Below are 24,918 nucleotides of genomic sequence, written 5' to 3'. Positions count from 1 at the left end.
GAGCAGAGCCTACTAGAAACTCAACACCTATTTTATCATTTCTTTTTCTTTCTCTCTTTTTTTTTCCTTTTTTCCCTTTCTACTCTATGTTAATCTGGGTCTTCTAAGAAGCAGATGACAAGATAGGATAAAAAGAGCATGGATTTTATTAGGGGAAATACCTATGTGAGAGAAAATGGGGAGGGAGCTGAAGTAGGCTAGACAAAGCAAGGCAAATCTGACTTTGAGAGAGAGAGGGCAGGGTGGATAGGAGCTGCTAGGCAGCCCTGCAGTCTGGAGAAGGCTCAGCAAATCCTGTTGTGGAGTTTTCAGGACAAAGCTGGCTTTCAGAGGAGTGCAAACCTCCTAGGAAGGGGCCTGCTTTGGTGTCCTTGCTGTGTTCGGCTTTCAGCTAGAAGCAGCTTCTGGGAAGTGTGGCCTTGGTGCGAAGTAGGTGATGAATTTCAGAGCCTGGCACCCAGAGCCTTGGTCAGTCCTGCTCCCTGCAGCTGAAGGTCTGCCAGGCACATTCTCATGGCCACCATAACCCGTCTGTGCTGGCACGCTTAGGGCCACTTCGCCGACTGATTCTACCCTGCCAGAGATTTAGAATCTTTCTCTAGTCTTCCTCTAGATATCCCCGTGGTTTGCTTGCACTATCCCTTTCTCTGTGAGGCCTTCCCTGGCTAGCTCATCTAAAATGGCCACTCTCTGTCCACTCCTTTGCTTCCTTCTCTGCTTGTTTTGGGGATGACCCATTCTTTTAAAGATAAAAATATATATTTTTTACCATGGCCCAAAAATGTCTTCAAGATTTGGCCTCTGCCTGCCTCTCCCAAGTCATCTCACATCACTTTCCACCTCACACTTTGCATTTCAGCCTGTTTCTTTGATCTTGTTCTTCCTGTGTAATACACGCCTGTCAGCCGCAGGGCCTTTCTAGTTGCCTTTTCCTCTACCTGAAATTCCTTTCTGCTCCTTCTCTGGTTTGCTGTATCTTTCGTAACCTAGGTTCTCAGCTTAAATATCATTTTGCCAGGAAAGCCTTCCTTGACCTCCTAAACTGAGTTTGGCCTTTCTATTGTAGTACATTCATGTCTTATATTTTATGCTACATAGTACTATGTTTATAATTTAAATTTATGTATAATTACTTGTTTCACATTTGTGTCACCTATTAGACATCCTGTGAGAGCTTCTGACTCATTTGCTGCCTGGCAACCCTCCTAACACAGCGTCTACACTTAATAAGTAATTGTTGACTGGATGAATTAATGTGTGCATAGAGGCAGGTTCTAACAACAAAATTTAGAGTAGGGAGATTATTTTGGAAACTAGGAAAAAAGAAGCAAATAAAATGGATATTGTAAGGAAACAGTCAGAGATTGCTCCTGGACAATCCCTTTACAAAAGATGCCCTCAACTTCACAGACCCATAAGGAATAGGTAAAATTATTGCTCTTGTCTCTTTGAGAAAAACCCTGAAAGCAAGATCCAAACAAGTTAAGGAATGCCTTCTGTAGGAATTAAAAAGACAAATATTCCATAAGGGAAAGCTGAGAGACAGAAGGGTCAGTCCTGGCCTTAGTTTCATTGGCACTGTAAGTGCCAGTTCCTAGCAGTGTAAAGCCACATTAAAGAACCTAAGAAACATGTTACTTTTTCCAGATTTCTGGCTATGAATGAGGGTCAGCGCTGGTTTCCCACCATGTACACAGTCACCTTGTTTCTTTCATTTAGGGGCCATTAAGTTCAATGATGGCCTGAGCCGAGAGGAGAGCTGTCATCTTATCAGCGCTCTTTCCTGGTGCCAGCTGCCATTCCAGTGTGCCCACGGGAGACCCTCAATGCTGCCACTAGCCGACATAGACCACTTGGAGCAGGAAAAACAGGTACACTAGCAACTAACAGGAGTGGAGGGGAGCAGAGTTTATCTTTTTCTTTTCCAGTTCCTGTTATCCAAATGTAATGTGTCTTAATCCTTCCAAAGCAGGAGTTTTGAAAAATATACACTGGAAGTTTCTTATGAAGCCTCACCCATTTATTTTCAGCTCAAATTCAAAATGGAGCTTAGACTGAGCCATCAGATTATCCACATAATGGCCTTGCATTTTTAAGCTTAATACATGTACAGACTGATGTGTTCTACACAGTGTGTTGCCTGCTAGCTCCAGGTTCAGCGAGATGTACTTCACAGCAAGTTCACTGTTGGCAAAGCATAGCTTAAACATCCAGTTTCTTGACAATGCCTGCTGGAAGTGGTGACCTGTGGCCATAGCTAGCCTTTTCCAAGACTTAAGGATTACCAGGCAAGGAACCAAACTTAGGAGATGTCCACATCACTCTCTGGCCCTGATTACTCAGCAGCCCACAGTGATGTGGATAATGCAATAAAGGCACAGAGTGGTTTAAATTAAGAACATCTTCTGTCCATGTTATAATCTTAAATGAAAGAGAACATGAAGAGCATAATAGGAATGTCCAAGTTGCTGCTTTCCAAAATCTATTTTTTTTTTTTTGAGACCGAGTCTCACTCTGTTGCCTAGGCTAGAATGCCCTGACCTCAGCCTAGCTCACAGCAACCTCAAACTCCGGGCTCAAGTGATCCTCCTTCCTCAGCCTCCTGAGTAGCTGGGACTATAGTGCCTACCACAATGCCCAGCTTATTTTTCTACTTTTAGTAGAGACAGGGTCTCACTTTGATCAGGCTAGTCTTGAACTCCTGAGCTCAAGGAATCCTTCCACTTTGGTCTCCCAGAGTACTGGCATTACAGGTGTGAGCCACCTTGCCTAATCCAAAATCTAGTCTTTTGCTTACTTTTCCTGCTAATGGACATAAGGTGTTTTCTTGAATGGAGTTTTCAGATACTAATGTTTTCTGACTCTTCCAGTTGATTTTACTCCATTAAAAACTCTTTGTTTCACATGACCAACAAAAACCAAGAAAACCTGTGTCCCCATTGCTGGAGAGATGGGAATCTAGTCCTTCTGATTCTAAAACTGTGATTTAATAAAGAAAAAAAAGTCTACAGTCTTTTCTGAATCCAAAAATTAGACATCTAAACAGATCTGGACAGCCATACTTTAGAAATATTTGTATGCAGGCAGCGCCATGGCTCAGTGAGTAGGGTGCCGATCCCATATGCCAAGGGTGGCAGGTTCAAGCCCAGCCCTAGCCAAACTGCAACAACAACAAAAAAGAAATATTTGCATGCTGCTTGGATTTTCATACTGCTAATTAAAGTTATTCTTTTTCTTCCCATAGATTAAACCCAATCTTGTTAAACTTCGTAAGATGGCCCAAGCTTGGCATCTCTTTGGAAAAGCAGGATGTGATACAAGGCAGAGCCTGCAGCAATCCGTGCTCCCTTGTGAGCCGCCATGAGAACAGAATTACTAATCTACAAGGAACCAAAAGGATGCTGTGTGCAAAGAGCAGGAGTAGCATGTACCAGCATGGCGTAGGCTGAGTCAGCCCAGTGTACTCAAGCAACTTCAAGTTGGCAGGGCCCTTCATGTCAGTTTTTCTTGAGCAGATGATCCCTCCATAGCTGAATAGCAGCTGGAACTTAAGTTTAAAGACAATTCATTCATCTGCATCAATGGATTTAGGAAGTTGCCATATACTATCTACCTTTTGTAACTTATTTAATGTTAAAATCTAATGATTAATTGTCTGATTGATTGGTTGGTTTGTATTTGAGGTGTGTGGCTTTTGTTTTTGTGCACTTCTTTCCAACATCCAAATTCGTGTGTGTGTAAAATTTAGGACAGTCTACATTCCCAGTTTGCCCCCAGGGTTTTTCCATTGGTCCCTCCTTTCCCTTCTGTCTTCTGTACTTCTTTCTGCCACTATTTCACATGCTAAATCTCAGCCTTAAAGAGTTTCTCTGCGCTCAAGGAAAACATTTCCTAAGGTTTTCCATCAGTCTTTTAGTTAAATCATTTTAGGGAGGTCCGGCGCCTGTGGCTCAAGTGGCTAAGGCGCCAGCCACATACACCTAAGGTGGCGAGTTTGAATCCAACCTGGGCCACCAAACAACAATGATGGCTGCAACCAAAAAATAGCCGGGCATTGTGGCGGGCTCCTGGGGTCCCAGCTACTTGGGAGGCTGAGGTAGGAGACTCTCTTGAGCCCAGGAGTTGGAGGTTGCTGTGAGCTGTGATGCCACGGCACTCTGACCCCAGGGGGGACAGCTTGAGACTGTCTCAAAAAAAAAAATTATTTTAGGGATAAAAACTATTGATAACAAGGGCAAGGATAGAATAGAGAAAATTCAAAGTCCTGTTCCTGTTTTTTTGTTTTGTTTAATTGCCTCTTTCAATACTGAGAGACTGATGTTAACATCCCAAACCAGCAAAATGGTGGAAGTACTGTAAGTTTTTAAAAATATATATTTTTACATTATAAAGTAACTCTTTTTTTTTTTTTGAGACGGAGCCTCAAGCTATCCCCCTGGGTAGAGTGCTATGGCATCACGCTCACAGCAACCTCCAACTCCTGGGCTCAAGCCAGTCTCCTGCCTCAGCCTCCCAAGTAGCTGGGACTACAGGCGCCCGCCACAACGCCTGGCCATTTTTTGGTTGCAGCCATCCTTGTTGTTTGGCAGGCCCGGGCTGGGGATTCGAACCCGCCACCTTAGGTGTATGTGGCTGGCACCTTAGCCGCTTGAGCCACAGGCGCCGAGCCATAAAGTAACTCTTAATGGGTGGCTGTGGCAAGTGGATTGCTTGAGCTCACAAGATGGAGATCAGCCTGAGCAAGAATGAGACCCTGTCTCTAAAAAATAGCCAGGCATTATGGTGCGCACCTGTAGTCCCAGCTACTTGGGAGACTGAGGCAAGAGAATCACTTAAGCCCAAGAGTTGGAGGTTGCTGTGAGCTAAGGCGCCATAGCATTCTACCCAGGGTGACAAAGTGATACTCTGTCTCAAAAAAAAAAAAAAAGTCTCTTTACATGAAAACAATTATTATATCAAAATGCAGCATTATTTCTTCAGCCTAACCTGGAATGTTCTACATCTTTTATTTTATTTCAGTAGATAAGGATTCTTGGTCCTGTTCAAGTGGTATCTTGCTTTTATTACATTATGCCAATCTAATGGCCTTATAATTTCACTTAAGACAAAGACTGTTCTTTCTGCAAATGCTTATGCTACTCTCAATATGTACTTCCCCCGACCTTTTCAGAGGACTTGATTCATCGTTAATAGGAATAAGTAGACTAAAGGTGTATAGGAGGGAGAAAAAACCAGCAAAAACCAGCTGGTAATGTTTATTGTGACTGGGTGCTATACAATTAGATGATGCAATGAGAATTTCCACTTTTTTATTCCCTGGCTAGGCTGCTCCAAATTGCTTTATATCAATGGAACAATTTTCTTTGTGTTTTAATACGGGAAGCAAAGTTGTGCTCATGGAAGAAAAGCTCATCTGCCAGCAAACCTGGAGTGAATCTTACCGGAGAGTGAAAGTTCTGCATTCATTAGTGTGTGCCCAGAGAAGGTCCAGGGGAAATCTGCACTCACTTTCAAGGGGATCCCTGTAGAGTGATGTAACTGGAACCCTGAAGAATAGGTACCGCATATTAAATGACCTTTATTCTCCTGAATGCATATAAGTGGGGTTTCATAGACAGGGAGACGTGACCTTAGAAAGGATAGTATTCTCAGGGCATTTGCAAGGCTCTCAGGGGCTCTGCCTCTAGGCCCAGGGGGACAGCGCACCTTGGTCCACTGCCTCCACCCTCCAGAGCTGCTGCCCTGGGGGAAGGTGTTTTTTTGTTGTTTGTTTTTTTTGGACAGAGTTTCACTCTGTTACCTTTGGTAAACTGCTGTGACATCATAGCTCACAGCAACCTCAAACTCTCGGTCTCAAGCAATCCTCTTGCCTCAGCCTCCCAAGTAGCTGCGACTATCGGTGCCCACCACAATGCCTGGCTTTTTTTTTTTTTTGAGACAGAGCCTCATGCTGTCATCCTGGATAGAGTGCTGTGGCGTCACAGCACACAGCAACCTCCAACTCCTGGGCTCAAATGATTCTCCTGCCTCCACCTCCCAAGTAGCTGGGACTACAGGTGCCTGCCACAACGCCCAGCTATTTTTTGGTTAGAGCCATCGTTGTTTGGCGGGCCTGGGCTGGATTCGAACCTGCAAGCTCAGGTGTATGTGGCCGGTGCCTTAGCAGCTTGAGCCACGTGTGCTGAGCCAATACCTGGCTATTTTTAGAGAAAAGATCTCACTCTGGCTCAGGCCAGTCTCAAACCTGTGAGCTCAGGCAATCCACCTGCCTCGGCCTCCCAGAGTGCTAGGATTACAGGTGTGAGCCACCACACCCAGCTGTCCTGAGAGTTTTAAAAATCTTTTTAGGTCAGACTAATTTGTGGGATTTAAAAAAGTGTTTCAATACCTCCTATTGGGATGATGAGGTGCAATTTTAGAAGGTCTGATTATATATAATTTCAAACTATTATTGTTTTTGTTGTTGTTGTTGTTGTTTTGAGACAGAGTCTCACTTTGTCACCCTCAGGAGAGTACACAGCTCACAGCAACCTCCAACTCTAGGGCTTAAGTGATTTTCTTGCCTCAGCCTCCCAAGTAGCTGGGACTACAGGCTCCCACCACAACACCTAGCCGTTTTTTTTGTTGTAGTTGTCCTTGTTTAGCAGGCCTGGGCTGGGCTCGAACCCGCCAGCCTCAGTGTATGTGGTTGGTGCCCTAACCACTAAGCACAGGTGCCAAGCCCAAACTACTGTTTTCTTGAGAGTAGGGAGGATTAGAAAAAATTCTTCATAAATTATGTAATTAGACTGACTTAAGTAATGTAAGAGATAATTATCCTATTTATAAGCTCTGTAGTGTGCATCAGCATAAAAACAACCTATTAGCCAAAAATATCTTATAGATTACTTTTATCACCTGTTAGGGTTTTATTGTGTTCTGTTTTGTTTTAAGTCATGTGCCATAGGACAGATATTTTAATATCTTCCATATTTAATTTTCTAGCACCATGATCGTAATCATTAACGCCTATATGGTATTCAAAGGTTTACAAAATAATTTTTCACATACCTTATGTTATTTAAATTTCTTTTCTTTCTTTTTTTTTTTTTTTTTTTGAGACAGAGTGTGAAGCTGTTGCCCAGGGCAGAGTGCCGTCGCATGATAGCTCACAGCAACCTCCAACTCTTGGGCTCAAGCAATCCTTTTGCCTCAGTTTTTCTATTTTTAGAAGAGACAGGGTCTTGCTTTTTCTCAGGCTGGTCTTGTACACGTGAGCTCTAGCAATCCACCTGCCTTGGCCTTCCAAAGTGCTAGGATTACAGGTATGAGCCACCATGCCCAGCCTATTATTTGAATTTCTTGACAACCCATAAGATATGATAGTATTTTTCTGCCCATTTTACAAAGGAGAAAACTAACGCTGAAAAATATTAAGTGATTTGTTTAAAATCACACAGCTAATAAGTGTTAAACCTGAGAGTGGTATCCAAGTTTTCTGGGTTCAGTAGCAAGAATGATAGTTTCTTTCTTTCTTTTTTTGTGAGACAGAGCCTCAAGCTGTCCCCCTGGGTAGAGTGCCATGGCATCACAGCTCACAGCAACCTCCAACTCCTGGGCTCAAATGAGTCTCCTGCCTCAGCCTCCCAAGTAGCTGGGACCACAGGTGCCCGCCACAACGCCTGGCTATTTTTTGGTTGCAGCCGTCATTGTTGTTTGACAGGCCCAGGCTGGATTTGAACCTGCCACCTTAGGTGTATGTGGCTGGCGCCTTAGCCACTTGAGCCACAGGCACTGAGCTTAATAGTTATTCTTGAGGGCTTACTATATACCCAGTGCTTTGTCTACAATCATTATTTCTCATCTTTACAACAATTCTCTGAGGAGGCTGGTATACAAACCGGGGCTCAGAGATGTTAACTGGTTTGCTGAAGACCTGGCTGTGAGAGCCAGAATTCACCCCCAGGTCTGTGTGACTTCACATTGCACACCTTTCCCCTGTATCCCATACTGCCCCTTATTATGTAGTTTTAATTTCTTAGGAATTCATTGGTTTGTAACCTTGATGGTTCTACTTTATTAGATTCTGGGTGGTGGAGGCTTTAGTAACTTAGAGTAGAACTTGAGAGATGAGCTGTGAAATGCAACCATTCTTGAGAGGTCCTTTTTTTGGTAACATCAAAACTTTATTGAGAAATAAAGGCACATATGGCTGTCTCTACTTTTAAGAGACTTAACCAGTCAGGAAGGGAGACAAGGAACCTGATAGACTACAGTAATTTCATAGAGGCTTAGGGATCATTGCTTCATAGCAGCTTTTTATTACTGAGAGAAGAGGAGGTGACAGTCCCAGTCAGAGTTAAGACTATAGGTGGCAGTAGGAGCTGGCATCAGCAGAGTTTAAGGCAAAGCATGGAGTGTAGGCGAGAATGCAGGGAGAACCAGGAGGGGCTCGGCAAGGTCCAGAGCCTCGCTGGGGATCTGGGCCTCCATTAGCAGTGAGAATGGAGTGGTTCTAGCAATGAGAGGGCAGCCACAAATGAACAGCTGGCATTTGGACACAACAGACAGTGAAAAAACCAAGGCAAGTCAAACGGGGAGAGCAGGAGGGTGCCCAAGACCAAGTTCTGGAGATGTATAGGGTGCTGAGGAAGCGTTGCCAAGTGAGAACACTAGATGAGCTCCTGAGTTCCTAGAGGGCCTGACAAGCCAGCACAGCTGAAGCTTCTTGGAGCACAGCTGAGTGAAGAGAGCAGTTTCTGGCACCCAAAACTAGCCTCACTCCGTTTCCACCAGGATGGCCACCCGTTCCATAAAGCCCTTACAAAAGCAGGCTAACAAAGAGAACCAACCAGTATTTGGCCACTGTATATCATGCCTATTTTTGCCCTTTCTCAACTAAAGTTGCCCATCAACAGTGAGACAGCTTAGGGCCATAAGAGGGGAAAAGGAGGTCTGGGAAACCAAAATGCTGAATCATCTGCACCAAATAAACCCGCTTTCCTTCTTCCTTCCATCCCTATACTTATTCATTTAGGCATTATTCAGTGTGGGGGCTATAAAGAAAATAGAGTTAGCATATGGCTTATGATGATGGTTGTTCCAACTCTTGGGTCATTTTCATCCCATGCCTGTCCACTACAGAGCACTCAGTCTTACCTAGAAACATCTGACACAGTTCAGGGAACCTGATCAGAGCTTGTGGGAATGAGTGTCCATTTTCTGTAATCTATGGAGGCAGGAGCTAGCGTGACTCCAGCAGTAGCCTGGGAAGTGGGATTGGACCAGCCTAGCCTGACACTTGCTTTTGTTTACTTCAAAAACAAGAAAAGGCTGAGCACTGTGGCTCATACCTGTATTCCCAGCACTTGTGAGGCCAAGGTGGGTGGATTGCCTGAGCTTACAGGTTCAAGACCAGCCTGAGCCAAAGCAAGACCCCATCTCTAAAAATAGTCAGGCGTTGTTGCAGTAATCCCAGCTACTTGGGAGGCTGTGGCAAGAGGATTGCTTAAGCCCAAGAGTTAGAGGTTGCTATGAGCTATGACACCATGGCACTCTACCAAGGGCGACAAAGTGAGACTTTGTTTCAAAAAAAAAAAAGCAAGAACTGTCTTACAGGGATCCAAACAAACTAAAAAGAGATGGTCTAGAGTTACCTACTGCTCTCAGGAGTTTACTGTTACTGTTACTTATAGTAACATAACTATAGAATTTTACATGTAAATTATGAATTTTAAGAATCTTGCCAAGTTTTTGCTTCTTTACAACTAAGTAGCTTCTTCTCTAGGCAGGTCTTAATTCTAAATGTCACATGCCTGAAAAAACACTACTGGAAGGATCCTTCTCTCCAGCCCAGTATTTAATATAAACATCAAGCAACCACTGGTTCAAGAGCACTTAGGCTCAAGGCCTGCCTCCAGTGTGTGGGTGATGCAGAGACTGGAAGCTTAGACTATAGCTCTTATTAATAACTGCCATGCATTGTGCAATATCCTGGAACAGCTGTTTGGTCAATGAAAGAATAATTCAAAGCAAAGTCAGCCAGATATAAAACACTTCTAAACCACATTTCAAAAATAGCTCTTTTGTGTCAACTAGGTGCATGTCTGCAGAGGGAGTTTTTGCGAGGATAGGTGGGTAGCATGGGGCCTCGTCACCATCTGGTGCGATCTTTACAGCACAGGGGTTCTGATGTACTGAGTTCTACATACATTAGCGTCACATAGCTCCACGGTGGAAGTAGTACACTAGCAGCCTTTGTTACCCTTTGTGAAATGGTTTTGAAGCACATCTGTGGAACTTAGGATCCTTTGGGTACCGCACTGATTTCTTTGAGGTATCATTTTACACTTCAGTTTTTCTTGGTACAGCATTTTTCAAAGACTTCTCTTCTGAGGCTAAATTAGGCATTTCTGTTCCTGCTTTGAGTTCCAAGAACTATGCCTTTCCTGCCCTTTGCCCAAATTGGAAGATAGAAACCGTGGGAAAAGTGTCTTACAAACTGCATTATGTTATCTAACTTGGTCTATTTAGCATATTCAGGAAGACTTTCACATCCATGGAATCCTAGTTCGTCTCCAAGCTGCAAGACGTTTTCTCAAACAGGCTGACAGGTAGTGAGTGAGTCAGCAGGGAACTCCTCAGTCTCGCTCTGTTTAGTTCAAGTTCTCTTCCCAACATTTACCCCTCTTTAAATAGGAACAGAGCGAGAGGGAATTGGGAAGATGAGTTTTTTCGGGTTTTTCTTAATTGGGGTAGTAAAGATTCTGAAGAATAGGGCGGCGCTTGTAGCTCAAGGAGTAGGGCACTGGCCCCATATATCAGGGGTGGCAGGTTCAAGCCCGCCCTAGCCAAAAATGCAAAAAAAAAGATTCTGAAGACTATGTATTTCTGTAGTTCTTCTGCTCTAGGTGAGGTAAAGCTGGCCAGAGACAGAGCTTCTACCCTTCCACCCTTCAGCTATTGCAGTTATGCCTGGGAAGGGTTCTGCTACTAATTTTAGACACAGAGACTAAGATGCACAAAGGACAAGTATCATAAAGCCTTTTTGGAGCCAAGAACAGATCTAAGTTCCTTGCTTCACTGCCGCCTTTACTCCAAACCACACAATTGTACCCAAGTGAGTTGTTGCTAGAATTGGTGCCTTCGCAGGAGACAATTGCTTGTAATTGGTAGCTATGAGACACTTCACTGAGAAAGCATGGGGTCTTAGATGCTTTAAGAAATAAGCGGCAGACTGAGGCCTGAGTGAGTCAGGCTCTTCTGAGTCACGCAGCTTTTAGGTCAGTCTTCTGACTCTCTTCAGTCTTGTTTTCTCCATCAGGAAAACAAGAGGCCTAAGGCAAAAAAAATCTATCTAAATACGTAGCAAAGAGTAGAGGCCTTTCTCTTAAAATCTACCTCTGACCAGTGTTTACTGAAGAGTGGTTCCAAATCACCTGTTAAGGCTCAGTGCCCATAGCTCAATGGTTAGGGCGCTGGCCACATACACCGGGGCTGACAGGAACCTGGCCTCAGCCTGCCAAACAACTGCAACAAAAAAATAGGTGGGCATTGTGGCAGGCACCTGTAGTCCCAGCTACTTGGGAGGCTGAGGCATGAGAATCACTTAAGCCCAAGAGTTTGAGGTTGCTGTGAGCTGTGATGCCATAGCACTCTTACCAAGGGTGACAAAGTGAGACTCTGTCTCAAAAAAAAAAGAAAGAACATTTTTTAAAAATTAAAAAAACACACACCTGTTAAACCCTGCAGGTGCTGGTTACAAGTGCAGACTCCTAGTCCTCTTACCCACAGATGCTGCTGCAGGGGGAGGAGGCCAGCCCTGCGACAGGCACCCTGGGTTCCTCTGCTTTGGATCACTAGTTTCAGAACATGGCAAATCATCTAGACCATCAGGCCCACATTTTAGGTAAAAACTGCAAATTACTAACTCATTAGGAATAGAATCTAGATGTCCCCCTTCTTGCCACTGTTTAATGTTATATACTCTTAAGCTTTCCCGTGTACATTTAATGAAATAGGATCATATGCATATTGCTCTACAGCTTTTTCCCAGTTTATTTTTAGCCAACAGAATATAAAAATTTACCTCCTTGCAAATCTACCCCATTCTTTTTTTTTTGGAGAAAGTCTCACTTTGTTGCCCCCAGTAGAGTGCCATAGCATCACAGCTCACAGCAACTTTAAACTCTTGGGCTCAAGTGATTTTCTTTGTCCCAGCCTCCCAAGTAGCTGGGACTACAGAAGCCCACCATAACACCTGGCCATTTTTTTAGAGATGAAGTCTCGCTCTGGCTCAGGCTGGTTTTAAACTAGTAAGCTCAGGCAATCCACCTGCCTCAGTGTCCCACAGGGCTAGGATTACAGGCATGAGCCACTGTGCCCGGCCCAAATCTGCCCCATTCTTTTAACACAAGAGTCATGATTCAAATACCTACAGGGGTTATGCAGATAATATAAACATGTAAAATGGATCTGGTAGGAACCACAGTAAATTGGCTATTTTCCACCTAATAGAATCAGATGCTACGAACTTGACAATGTGGACTGAGATGTGCCAAATCTGAGTTTTTAAGAAAAGCAACTAACCTGATATTTTATAATGTACAGATTTTTTTTTCTTTCTTAAAGAGACTAGGTCTCAGCCCCAGTGCTGTGGCTCACCCATGACAGTAATCCTAGCACTCTGGGAGGCCAACGCAGGTGGATTGCCTGAGCTCACAAGTTCTAGACCAGCTAGGGCAAGAGCAAGATCCCTTCTCTATTAAGAGTAGAAAAACTAGCTGGGTGTGGTGGTGCACACCTGTAGTCCCAGCTACTTGGGAGGCTGAGGCAAGATCTCTTAAGCCCAAGAGGTTGCTGTGAACTATGATGCCATAGCACTCTATCCTGGAGCAATAGAGTGAGACTCTGTCTCAAAAGAAAAAAAAAAGACTAAACAAAGAAAATAGGTATAGACAGGGTCTCACTGTATGTGCCTCCCAAAATGCTGAGATTACAGGTGTGACTACCACGCCTAGCTATAATGTACAGATTTTTAAATAACAGGAACTAATTCATATTAAATACAAGGTGAATCAGCTAAAAATGTCTTTAATCCAGGTACTACCCTCAAACCACCCTTTTGAAACTTCTGTTGCCTTGTCTACATAATGTTCCACAGTGTAAATGTTCTACCTTCTAAGGTCAGACCAATTAATAGTCCTATAAACAGTGCATGAGAAGATCCTTTTCTGAGCAGCAGTCCACACATCCCAGGTGCTACCCCAGAGATCAGATGCAGTAGATCTGAGGTGAAGCTCCCAGTTGATTCTGACATTTGCAGAGATTTTGGAACCATTCTCTCAGACTAACAAGTTGTTCAGGGCCATTTCCAGTGAATTATAAAGGAAACTATAAATACTTCCATTCGGTAACCACTCTTCTATGTTTTAGACTTTTCTAATTACCGCCCTCTATGAAAACACGAAAAGGACTCTCTCTGTTGCTCCTGTTTCAAGCAGTTCAATCAGAGCAGGACAATAAATAAACCAACTCAGGAACCTTCAAGTAGCTTTTATTGGCACAGCCTAGGAAGAGGTGTGGTAGGCATTTCTGAGCAAAAATCTGTATCCCAGCAAGGTATTCCGTGTTAAGTTTAACACACCACTGAACCATAAAGTTTAAGTTCCTGAAACAGACGCAGCTGCAGTCACTAAGAGACTCCAAAATCAGTAAGTGAAGCCCTGCTACTCTGTTAAGGCCTAAAAGGCAAGAATCAGTCCTGGATGTGTGCCTTGTTGTGGGATGACTAAAAAGGCAGGCGACAGTAGCAAGGCTTTTTCCAGGTTGAGTTCTGTTCACTTCCCCACTGCAAGGAGGACGTGTTTCAGCAGCAGCACTGAAATCTCTCCATTCTGGGTCTGCCCAAGTGACTCTGCTTAGGACAGGTGGTGGTCATAGGACATGATCATCAGGGTGGTAGAGTTCACTCATCAGGCGATAGACGTAGGACGGTGCATTCCCACCAATGTTGGAGATAAAGAGGGTAATGAGCTCTGGGGGGACGTAGTCAAACACAGGGCAATGAACGCTGACCTTTCCCAGAATGTCCCCTGAAAGGCAAGCACATGTGCTAAAGAAAAAAACAGAGGCTCCTACTCTGATAGTTAAGTAGCATATAGATTCTAGGCTTGATAATACAGGAATACTAGCTAGCCACAGAAAGGAAGCTTACCTTCAGATCACAAAATTCCCTGCTTAAAACTCTCCAATACCTTTGCATAGCCCTTAAAATAAAATTCAAACTTGGGACTACAAGCTTCAAGATCTGGCCACTCCCTGCCATACCACATTGATTACAATTCGCACCACTCCCTACTTTCTGGCCACATGGCCATCTTTTTCCAATGGGTTAGGCATGTACCCATTTCAGGCCCTCGCACCAGCACCTGGAAAGCTTTCTTTGCTCTTCATGTGCTAGGCTCCACTCATTCAAGACTCAGCTGAAATGTAATCTCATTAAGACCCTCAACCTTAATTACTCTCTACCTACTTTCTATCACATCACCCTTACTAGATTTCTTCCCCAAATATCCCACGATCTGACATTTACTCATCTGTCTTCCACATGCTGTAAGCTCTATAGGAACAGGGCGTTACCTCTCTTATTCATTGTTATATCCCTAGTGCCTAGGATAATGCTGCCTGGATACATAGTTGGGGCTTAATAACTACTTCTTGAACAAGGAATTGTCTAAACAAAGAAATAAGGTCATTCAATTTCCAAGAATTAGGATCCCAAGCACTGGGATTTCCTCTCAGCAGGTATAAGGCCAGTTTGATTGCCGATGAGGCGGCAGGCTTATGGAGCTGAGCTGCTGTCTTTAGAAGCCAGAGAAAAGGACCCCCAACACCCAAGACAATCTACATTTCAAAGCCTGCTTCCTTTGGCAGTCAGTTCACCAAAATGACTCCCTACAACAACTGAAACAGGTACATTTTCCCACTTGGTTATTTCCTGTATCTCAAATAGTACACAAAGAAAATCTAGTTAATGCTGGGTGATCCAACCCTCCATAGCCCCAGTAACTTGGCTAAAATCTATTAGTCTCAGAACAAATTATCATGGACCTGATAGGTCCCCCAAGCACTTTGAGCTGCTAAAGAACACAGTCCCCGCAAAAGTATGATTAAAAAAACATACCCTGAACAGTATTCAATCGATTCTCCTGACCACCAAAACAACACAAAGACCAAAACATGTGAATGCACAAAACCCCACATACACACACACGGCAGCTTCTGTACCTTCTGTGAAAGGCAGGACTTCTTCAGGAGCCACAAACTTATGAAATGAATCTTCTTCATTGGGGAACTGGAAAAAAGTTTTTGTTTTTTTAATAAACATATTAGAAAAAGTTTTTAAAAAACAGAGACCCAGCAATTCCATGCCTAGATAACATACCCAAGGAAAATGAAAACATATGTCCACACAGAAAACTTACACACAAATGCTTACAGCAGCATTACTCATAAAAACCAAAAGGCAGAATCAACACAAATGCCCATCAACAGATGAATGGATAAATAGGGATATATTCATATAATGGAATATCATTCAGCCTTAAAAAGAAAAGACACTCTGGCTCGGTGCCTGTAGCACAATGGTTACGGAGCCAGCCACATACACCAGGGGTGGCAGGTTCGAACCCGGCCCAAGCCAGCTAAAAACAACAATGACAACTACAACAAAAGGTGGTTGGGTGCTGTGGCGGGCACTTGTGGTCCCAGCTGCTTGGGAGGCTGAGGCAAGAGATTTGCTTGAGCGTAAGGGTTTGAGGTTGCTGTGAGCTGTGACACCATAGCACTCTACCAAGGGCGACATAGTGAGATTCTGTCTCAACAACAACAAAAAAAGACACTCTGACCCATGTTACAACATGGATAAACCTCAAAAACATCATGCTAAGTGAAGGTGTCAGACACAAAATGTCTGAGACTTCTTATCGTATGATTCTTTTTATACAAAATATCCAAAACAGGAAAATCCACAGAGCCAGGAAGCACATTAGTGGTTCCTAGGAGATGGGGAAAAGCGGGAATGAAGAGTGATTGCCCAGTGGGTATAGGGTGTTTTCCAGGGATGATGAAAAGGTTTTCAAACTAGAGGGTGGTGGTTGCACAATGCTGTCAATGGACTAAATACCACTGAACTGTACATTTTAAAGTGGTTAATTGTGTGTTATGTGAATTTCATCTCAATTTTTAAAAAAGAGACATATAAATAGGCTGATTTTTTCAAAGCAAATACCTTCTGTCACTGATGAAATGGCTCTTCACTTAGTAACTGTATTCAGGCTACAGAGGACAGGCCCTGGAACAATGACCAACAGAACTAATTCTATGATCCTAGTTTCAACCTGCTTGCCATTTTCAAAACCGGTCAGGGTAACAGGAGTGGTAGCAAAAGTAAGCAAAGGGCTTTTCCCAACTATGTATTGTCCTGACATAATTTTGACTTCCTAAAGCTGGCAGATTATAACTATTGATTGTTTTTCCTGGACCAAGACTTGTGTGGCTCTCTCCAACCTCCACTGAATCTAAGCCATTGAGTAAATGCAGACAAGAGGCCCTAGATTGAGTAGGTTGAGGCCCAGAGTTCAAATCTACACTGTGGCTTCCTTCTCTCTGTTGGCCACCTGCCAGAGACAGACAGACATACCTGTGGAGAGAGTTTGAACATAGGTGCGCAGACGATGAGTGGGGTGGAATGGTGCTTTGCTGCCAGTGCCAGAGTGTGAGTTCCTGTCACCGCTCTCAGGGCACCATTAGCCAGGATGGTCTTTGTGCCAATGATCACCTTTGGAATAGGAAGAAAACTGTCAGCCACCCTGGGGGGAGAGCCTTGAAAGGGCCAACAGCCACAAGAGGCTGAATGCTCAAGCCTTAGACCTAACATCCGGAGGTGCCACACAGCAGTAGAAGGAAAAAGATTCTAGGCTCACTTGACAAGTTCTAGCTTAAAAGTGCATTACCCAGCAAAGAATTAATGCAAAATGGGACAAGAAACTGCAAAACCTACTGCTGTTTGCCCCCTATTTTCTGGAAATCGATACATCACACCATCTGAGAAGCCAGGAGCTTTTTCATTCACCATCCACCAGTGCCAAGTTCTTGGAGCATGAGGAGGGAGCTGTGTAGCCAACCCCTAGCTGATGACACTCCTGGCTTAGCTCTACTTGATTCTTTTTTCTTTACATGATCCTTTTCAATGCTTTAATCACATGTAAGGGCTACTCCATGTGAGGAACAGTGAAAAGAACTAAGTTAATAGATTAAAAAGGCCTAAATATGGATTCCCAAAAGGTGCTGGAATTCCTTTACCATGACTATTATAGGAGGAGATACAATATTTTAGAAGTATAATCCTCATGAATTCAACACAATAACTCCAAACACACCCACCTTGTTGACTCTTGACATAACAGCAAAAATGGCAGCATCAGTCATGACAGTCGTCTCAATACCTGCTTTGGCCAAATTCACAGCCATTTCATGACCCTGCAATAGGACAGAAAGATGCTAGTAGAAAGAGTGAGAGACAGTGAAAAGAGCTCTCAAATGTAATTGGATTTGGGGAATTCTGTGATGTGGGCATATCCAGTATGCAACTTCCAACAGATAACTCATTTTTCTCCTATGGTAGCTCTGATAAGCTTCAGAGAAGCCTAAGGGAAGCTAATAAATGTATAATACTCCACAGTAGTTCTAGAGCAGCCACAAAACTGGAAATACAGCTTGCTTGCATAGTCAAGCTAGCTGAAAAGATAACTCTTGGCTCAGTATTTTACAACATCCAGCAGTCTTCCATATTTCCTTTACAAGACCCATTATTTCCTTTTTGAGACCCTAAGGATTGAGTGAGATCAGATCAAACATTCAGTCATCTTTAGGGACATTCTGATTTTTAAAAGAATATAAAGACTTAATTTTCTTTGGCCTCAGCAGTTCACCCAACTTTCTTAAACCAATGCTTAAGAATGTTCACAGGATGACAAGCTGAAAAGTCCTTTAATGTTTTACTTTAGCTTCTCAGTGTCTCAGTGTCTTGCTTACCAATTCAAAGTTGGTATGGCCTCACCCATCCCTCATTTATTCCCTATTTATTTTTCATTTATCTTAGCAATTCTAGCACTCCCTTTACCTGGCAGAAAGGAGCACACTCTGCCACAATGACATGGAATTTCCTCTTTCGGGCAGCTTCTTTGAGGAAGGCCTCTACTGTTCGGGAGAAGCCAATGGTCATGATCACCTCATTGGAGTGGATGTGTTCCAGGGCCTGGGCTGCAATGTTCTCAGTTGTCCCTTCTACAAGAACAGTTTTGCAAGGAAAATGTGAAACTGCCATGCTACAACACAAACAGACGTGACCAAAGTATGGAAAAGGACATCTGCCCTTCATATACACTCCTATCTAGCAAACCCTGGGTATTGCAGGCTTGCTGTATTTTAAATGAAATGTCATAACTTCTTAAAAGCCCCACTTCTCTGGGATTTTCTACCTCCCAAGTTCTCTGCCTGTTTCTTGGAAGCACCCCTACTCATCAACCCCCTTCTGCCACTACATAGCTCCTAACAACTGATTTTGAAGACAACAAATTCACTCTGGGAGGCTGAGGTGGGTAGATTGCCTGAGCTCACAGGCTGGAGACCTCATCTCTAAAAATAGCTGGGTGTTGTAGCAGATGCCTATAGTCCCAGCTACTTGGAAGCCTGAGGCAACAGAATCACTTAAGCCCAAGAATTTGAGGTTGCTGTAAGCTATGATGCCACAGCACTCTACTTAGGGCAACAAAGTGAAACTTCGTCTCAAAAAAAAAAAAAGAAGATAACAAATTCAGGCAAGAAATGGCAATCTGGGCAATCCTAAAGTGCTGAATGGGATAAGTAGAGCTTCCCCTTAAAAGAACTCTTCCTCCAAAAAGTGGCCACAACATCTCACCTGAGAGAGGGAGGCCAGAGGGGAAAAACAGGGGAGGAATTTGGAAGCAGCTTCTTCACCCTCTGATCATAATGAATATATGCTGATCTCTTGAGTCACAAAGACCAGGGGCACGGAGCTGGTATAGAAGTGTGTGTAAACATTCAAGAGGAAGTTCAGTGGAGGCTATATCAACTGTAGTTTTAGGGACTTCGTTTCCTTCAAAATGAAAATAAAACTCTGTCTTAATAAGAATCACTGCCACGGTGCATCTAGAGTCTCTAAAGGGTTGGTCTGTAAGTAAAAGTTTGGGGGTAAAAACTTTAGTCCTGCCACCTACTCCAACATCTCCTAATCAGGAAGGAGGGCAAACCTCTGAGCACCATCTCTGCTGATGAACAACTTCCAGGAGCTCTAGTTCCCTTATTTGCCTGCAGCCTGTCCTGTCCACCCAGTGATCAGGGCTCTTACCCAGCTCCACTAGCAGCTCATTAATCGCTTCAATGATATTGGACTGAAGTTGGGCATAATGGAAACTGAAATCCTCATTCAGGCCTCCAGATGTCAAGAGCTTATGCAGGGACTCCTGCTGATCACTCTCGTCATTGCGGCCGTGGAGTCTAGGAAGGCAAAAAGATCAAAGAGGGAGGTGGGGAGGAGTGGTCAGACAGATAACAGGAGCTGTTCAGCTACAATAAAGTCTCAAGCATGGATAAGCGCTCATGCAAAAGCGCTGCTAAATCCAACTTGGAGCCCAGTGCATGAGCCTGACCTGCCATACTCCTCCCGGATGATCTTAAGAACTCTCCGCACCATGTTGCCTACGGTGGTCTCGGAAGGCTGCGCGGCCGTCATCCTCCTGCCCTCTCTACGGATCAGCTCCATTAGCTCCCCTGCAGTCCAAAAGACATAGAGTGAGCGGGGCCAGCACGCGTGACGCGTGACGCCCGGGAGCGTTCGGCCTTGGGGCAGGGCATGGAAAGGGGCTGGGGTCGCGGGTGAAACTAGGCCTGCCTCACCCGCGTTGCTCCAGCGGTGGTCCGTGATGATTCGGCGCAGCAGCCCCAAAGTCTCCCGAGCCATGTCCTCAGAGCTTCGCTGCCCGCCGCCCCGCTTCAGGGTCTCCACGAAACTCTCGATCCTCTCGGACAACTCTGACCCCTTTGCTGCGGCTCCCGGCATCTTGAAGGCAGCCGCCTTCACCGGCGGAACTTACACCTGCCGAGGAGTAGACTTTGCACTTCCGGGGCGAGCGAGGTCGGCTTCCGCTCTGAAAGAACTCACAGAAGTTTGAGGCTGCAGGCCACGCCCCTAGCCGACACGACCCAACCTCTCTATCTGCTAGAGCCAATCAGAGAGGGGCTCGGGTTATTCAATTACAGCCGGGCGTCTGCGCGCCTTCTGGACTGGAGGACCAGGCGCGGCCTTTCTTGGCTACAACAAAGCTGATCCCAAGTGACCGACAGGCCTGTAGAGGGTGCCTAGTCCTGTTACTATGGGAACACCAAGTCTCTGTGTCTCCCCGCCACGACCCGAGGTTAACTGGAGAAGTTGCGGCCCTCCTCCTGGCCCTGCAACTGGGTGCTCGTCCGGTGTCCCCACACAGACGCTCCTGGGCCCCGTGGGCAGACGCAGCGTTATAGTGCTGTCACATTGCGTGGAACTGTTTGCACCTGTGTCTCTCCGATACGTTCAATTCCCTGAGAACAGGGACCGTATCTTTTTTGGGCTTGTCTTCCCAAGGTCTAGCATATCTAATACATGGTGTCCCAAAAGTTGCCCCTTAAGTAGCCATACATAGGGGAAATGGGAAATCGTAGCTAAATGTACCTTTATTTACAAAATATTAATTACAAAATTTTACAAAGAGGTGGCCAACACATGGAGAATGCTTTCTCCCTCTCCCTAAGATTAGGAACAAAGCAAGGATGTCTACTCTTCTTTTTTGAGACGAAATCTCTTTGTTGCCCCAGGCTAAAGTTTCATGGGGTCATAAGTCACAGAAACCTTAAATTGGGCTCAAGCTATCCTCTTGGTAGTGTTATCCTCTTTTTAGTAGAGATGACGCTCTCATTCGTTTTTGTTTTTGTTTTGTTTTTTTGAGACAGAGCCTCAAGCTGTCGCCCTGGGTAGAGTGCTGTAGCATCACTGCTCACAGCAACCTCCAACTCCTGGGCTTAAGCGATTCTCTTGCCTCAGTCTCCCAAGTAGCTTCCACAATGCCTGGCTTTTTTTTTTTTTTTTTTTTTTTTTTTTCTGGCTGCCGCCGTCATTGTTTGGAGGGCCAAGCTGGATTCGAACCCGCCAGCTCAGGTGTATGTGGCTGGCGCCTTAGCAGCTTGAGCCACAGTCGCGGAACTGGGATCTCCTTCTTGCTCAGGTTGGTCTCTGAACTCTGAGCTCAAGCAATCCGCGCGCCTCTGCCTCCTAGAATGCTAAAGGCTAGGATTATAAGTGTGAGCCACCAAGCCTAGCCTTCCTTCCTTTTTTTTTTTTTTTTTTCTTGAGATACAGTTTCACTCTGTTTCCCATGCTAGAGTGCCATGGCATCAGCCTAGCTCACAGCAACCTCAAACTCTGGGCTCAAGTGATAGTCCTGCCTCAGCCTCTCAAGTAGCTGAGACTATAGGCCCTCTACAATGTCCAGCTAATTTTTTATTTTTAGTAAAGATAGGGTCTCACTCTTGCTCACTGCACCTGGCCAAGGATGTCTACTCTTCCCACTCCTATTTAACATCATACAGAAAGCCCTGGCCCTGTCAATAAGGCAAGAAAAAGAAATAGAAGCACACAAGGCTGGATGTGACGGCTCACATTTGTAATCCTAGCACTCTAGGAGGCTGAGGTAAGTGCATTGCTTGAGCTCCAGAGTAGGAGACCAGCCTGAGCAAGGGTGAGACCCACTCTCTAAAAATAGCCAGGCATTGTGGCAGCACCTGTAATCCTAGCTACTGGGAAAGCTGAGGCAAGAGGATGGCTTGAGCCCAGTAGTTTGAGGTTGCTTCAAGTTATAACACTCTGGGCAACAGAGTTAGACTTTGTCTCAAAAGTAAAACAAAATACAGAATGGAAAGAAAAAAATACTGTCCCTGTTCACAAAAGACATGATTGTCTACATAGAAAATCTCAAAGTCAACAATAGCAATACCTCCTAGAACTAATAAATGACTTTAGCAAAGATACAAAAATTAATCACATATCTGTATACTAACAGTGAACGATCAGAAACTGAAATGAAAACAAAATTGCTCTAAAAATCCATAAAATATTTGTCGATTTTGTGCTGCATCAATTATAAAATGCCTTTAAAATTGTATCAATTAAATGCTTGCCATGTTATGGCCAATTTGGGGTATTGTCATTCTTTATTTTTCCATAAATCAAGCCTTTAAAAAATAAGGTATGTAGCTTTGCACAGTGGCAGTATATTCACAGCCAATGAGGTTTATCTGAGGCACAATTTTTGCTAATTGAAAACTTTTCCCAGTACCCCGCCATGATGACTTGGAATATAGTTGGCATTGTCAATTTTTGGTAGTTTCGATAGAGACTGAATTGTTTAAGAAAGAAAAAGAAGGCATATACTATTTTATACATACAAAAAAATTATATGTATGTATATGTATCCATGTGTATATGCAAGTTATGAAGCATGAAGCAAAATGAACACTCATCAACCAATCTCTCAAACTAAAATATTCAAATTCATAGAGATAGTAAGTATGATGGTGGTTTCCAGGGGCTTAGCGAAGGGGGAGAGTTACTGTTTAATGGTTATAGAGTTTTAGTTTTGTATGATAAGAATTCTAGAGATAGATAGCTGTGCATTCATATTGCACAACAGTGTGATGTGCTTTATGCCATTGAATTGTCAAGTTAAAATGGGTTACGAGGGTAAATGTTATGCATATTTTATAATTTAAAAAATATATGGTATATGTACATTATTTTTAAAAACTAAAATGTTACTGATATTATTATATCAATGTGTGTGCTCTTCCTCTATGCCATTTCCTTATCTACTCCCACACCCAAGGATAAGTACTAAATAAAATTTTTGTTTGTTTGTTTTTATTTTGAGACAGAGCCTGTTACCCTGGGTAGAGTGCTGTGGCATCACAGCTCGGAGCACCCTCCAACTCCTGGGCTCAAGCGATTCTCTTGTCTCAGCCTCCCAAGTAGCTGGGACTACGGGCACCCACCACAACACCCGTCTATTTTTTGGTTGCAGCTGTCATTGGTGTTTGGCAGGCCCAGGCTAGATTTGAACCCTCCAGCTCAGGTGTATGTGGCTAGCGCCTTAGCTGTTTGAGTCACATGTGCCGAGCCTGAAATTTTGATTAATATTCTTTTACTTTATAATTTAGTAAAATTATAATTCCTAAATATCAATATTGCTGGCTTGGCGCCTGTGGCTCAAGCGGCTAAGGCGCCAGCCACATACACCTAAGGTGGCGGGTTCGAATCCCCAGCCCGCCCGCCAAACAACGATGGCTGCAACCAAAAAATGGCCAGGTGTTGTGGCAGGCGCCTGTGGTCCCAGCTACTTGGGAGGCTGAGGCAGGAGACTCGCTTGAGCCCAGGAGTTGGAGGTTGCTGTTAGTGTGATGCCATGGCACTCTACCCAGGGGGATAGCTTGAGGCTCCGTCTCAAAAAAAAAAAAAAAATATATCAATATTGCTTAGTTTTAATTTTTGTTGAGCTTTCTACAAATGTTATTATAATGTAACTTCCTACCTCTTGCCTTTTGGACAAAAGGAGTTGTCCAGTGCAAATAAGACAAAATTTATCCATGGTGTTATACATATCCATCATTCTCTTATTTGCACTATTGCATAATATTTCATCATGTGACTATACTACAATTTATGTATTCATTTTTCTTCAGCAGACATTTGAGTTATTTCCAATCTTTTGGGGGGGGTAAATACAAATTATAAACATTCTTGTGTATATTTTGGTATATCTATAAGGGGAATAGCTGATCATAAGTTGTATGAATGTACAACTTTACAAATAAGTATAGACTTCCAAATGGTTAAATTAACATATTCTCCTTTCAGCGGTACTTACTGGTTGATTAATTGAGACAGAGTCTCACTCAGTCACTCTCAGTAGAGTGTCCTGGTGTCCTAGCTCACAGCAACCTTTAACTCTTGGGCTCAAGCTGTTTTTTTGCCTCAGCCTCCCTACTAGCTGGGACTACAAGGGGTCAACACAACGCCTGGCTAGATTTTCTATTTTTAGTAGAGACAGGATGTTACTCTTGCTCAGGCTGGCCTGAACTCAGGCTATCCACACGCCTTGGCTTCCCAGAGTGCTAAGATTACAGGCGTGAACCATCACTCTGGACCTGGAATTCTTACGTAGGGTGAGATACAGGAGTCTAACTTTATTTTCTTTTTCCATTCTTCTTCCTCCAGTGATTTTTAGGTGAGTTTTTTGTTTTTGCTGTTGTTGTTTGTTTTGTTTTCTTAGACAGAGTCTTGCTTTGTTGCTCAGGCTAATGTACTGGGGCATTATCTCAACCTCAAGCTCCTGAGCTAAAGCAATCCTACTATTCCAGCCTCCCAAGTAGGTGGGACTTCAGGTGTGCACCATCATTCCTGGCTAATTGTTTTCTATTTTTTTGTACAGTCAAAGTCTTGTCATGTTTCTCAGGCTGGTCTCAAATTGCTTGCCTCAAGTGGGACTACAAGAGCCCACCTCAATGCCTGACTAATCTCTCTTTTTCTTTCTTTTCTTTTCTTTCCTTTCTCCCCCCCCCCCTTCCTTCCTTCCTTCATTTTTTGAGACAGAGTCTCACTTTCTTGCCCCCAGTAGAGTGCCCTGATGTCATAGCTCAGAACAACCTCAAACTCTTGGGCTCAAGCCATCCTCTTGCTTCAGCTTCCCAAGTAGCTGGGACTACAGGTGCCCACCATAATGCCTGGCTATTGTTTTTTTTTTGTTTTTTTTAGAAACAGGGTTTTGCTCT

At 43.9% G+C, this 24,918-nt stretch overlaps 2 protein-coding genes and 1 non-coding gene across 3 annotated transcripts in view; 2 read left to right on the top strand and 1 right to left on the bottom strand.

The window, feature by feature from the left end:
- Positions 1–3,607, top strand: part of MLH3 (mutL homolog 3) — a 41,417-nt gene extending 37,810 nt beyond the window's left edge. Inside the window, exons 11-12 of the mRNA XM_023511489.1 lie at positions 1,720–1,871; positions 3,245–3,607. Of these exons, the coding sequence (XP_023367257.1) occupies positions 1,720–1,871; positions 3,245–3,364 (272 nt within the window). The 3' untranslated portion in view covers positions 3,365–3,607. The remainder of the gene's footprint in view (positions 1–1,719; positions 1,872–3,244) is intronic.
- Positions 3,608–13,517: 9,910 nt separating this feature from the next.
- EIF2B2 (eukaryotic translation initiation factor 2B subunit beta) lies at positions 13,518–20,214 on the bottom strand. The gene is made up of 8 exons (XM_003786917.2): positions 19,960–20,214; positions 19,713–19,833; positions 19,412–19,560; positions 18,164–18,327; positions 17,425–17,520; positions 16,682–16,819; positions 15,268–15,334; positions 13,518–14,072 (listed from the first exon to the last, which is right to left on the bottom strand). The coding sequence occupies exons 1-8, from the start codon at positions 20,120–20,122 to the stop codon at positions 13,915–13,917; spliced, it is 1,056 nt and encodes a 351-aa protein (XP_003786965.1). The 5' UTR covers positions 20,123–20,214; the 3' UTR covers positions 13,518–13,914.
- Positions 20,215–22,346: 2,132 nt separating this feature from the next.
- LOC111724282 lies at positions 22,347–22,490 on the top strand. The gene has a single exon (XR_002772603.1). It is a non-coding gene; the product is annotated as a U4 spliceosomal RNA (small nuclear RNA).
- Positions 22,491–24,918: the final 2,428 nt, after the last annotated feature.

Source organism: Otolemur garnettii, unplaced genomic scaffold (genome assembly GCF_000181295.1).
Source record: "Otolemur garnettii isolate 467f Iridium unplaced genomic scaffold, OtoGar3 scaffold00020, whole genome shotgun sequence".
NCBI lineage: Eukaryota > Metazoa > Chordata > Mammalia > Primates > Galagidae > Otolemur > Otolemur garnettii.
This window is presented reverse-complemented; position numbering and strand designations above follow the sequence as displayed.

What these genes read in the sequence shown, in the direction of transcription:
- EIF2B2 (XM_003786917.2), bottom strand. Translation starts at nt 20,122, where the DNA reads ATGCCGGGAGCCGCAGCAAAGGGGTCAGAGTTGTCCGAGAGGATCGAG. An exon ending in ATCCGGGAGGAGTATGGCAG is followed by an intron (nt 19,561 to 19,712) that starts GTCAGGCTCATG and finishes TTGCCTTCCTAG; the next exon opens with ACTCCACGGCCGCAATGACG. An exon ending in AGTGTGCTCCTTTCTGCCAG is followed by an intron (nt 17,521 to 18,163) that starts GTAAAGGGAGTG and finishes GTCCTATTGCAG; the next exon opens with GGTCATGAAATGGCTGTGAA.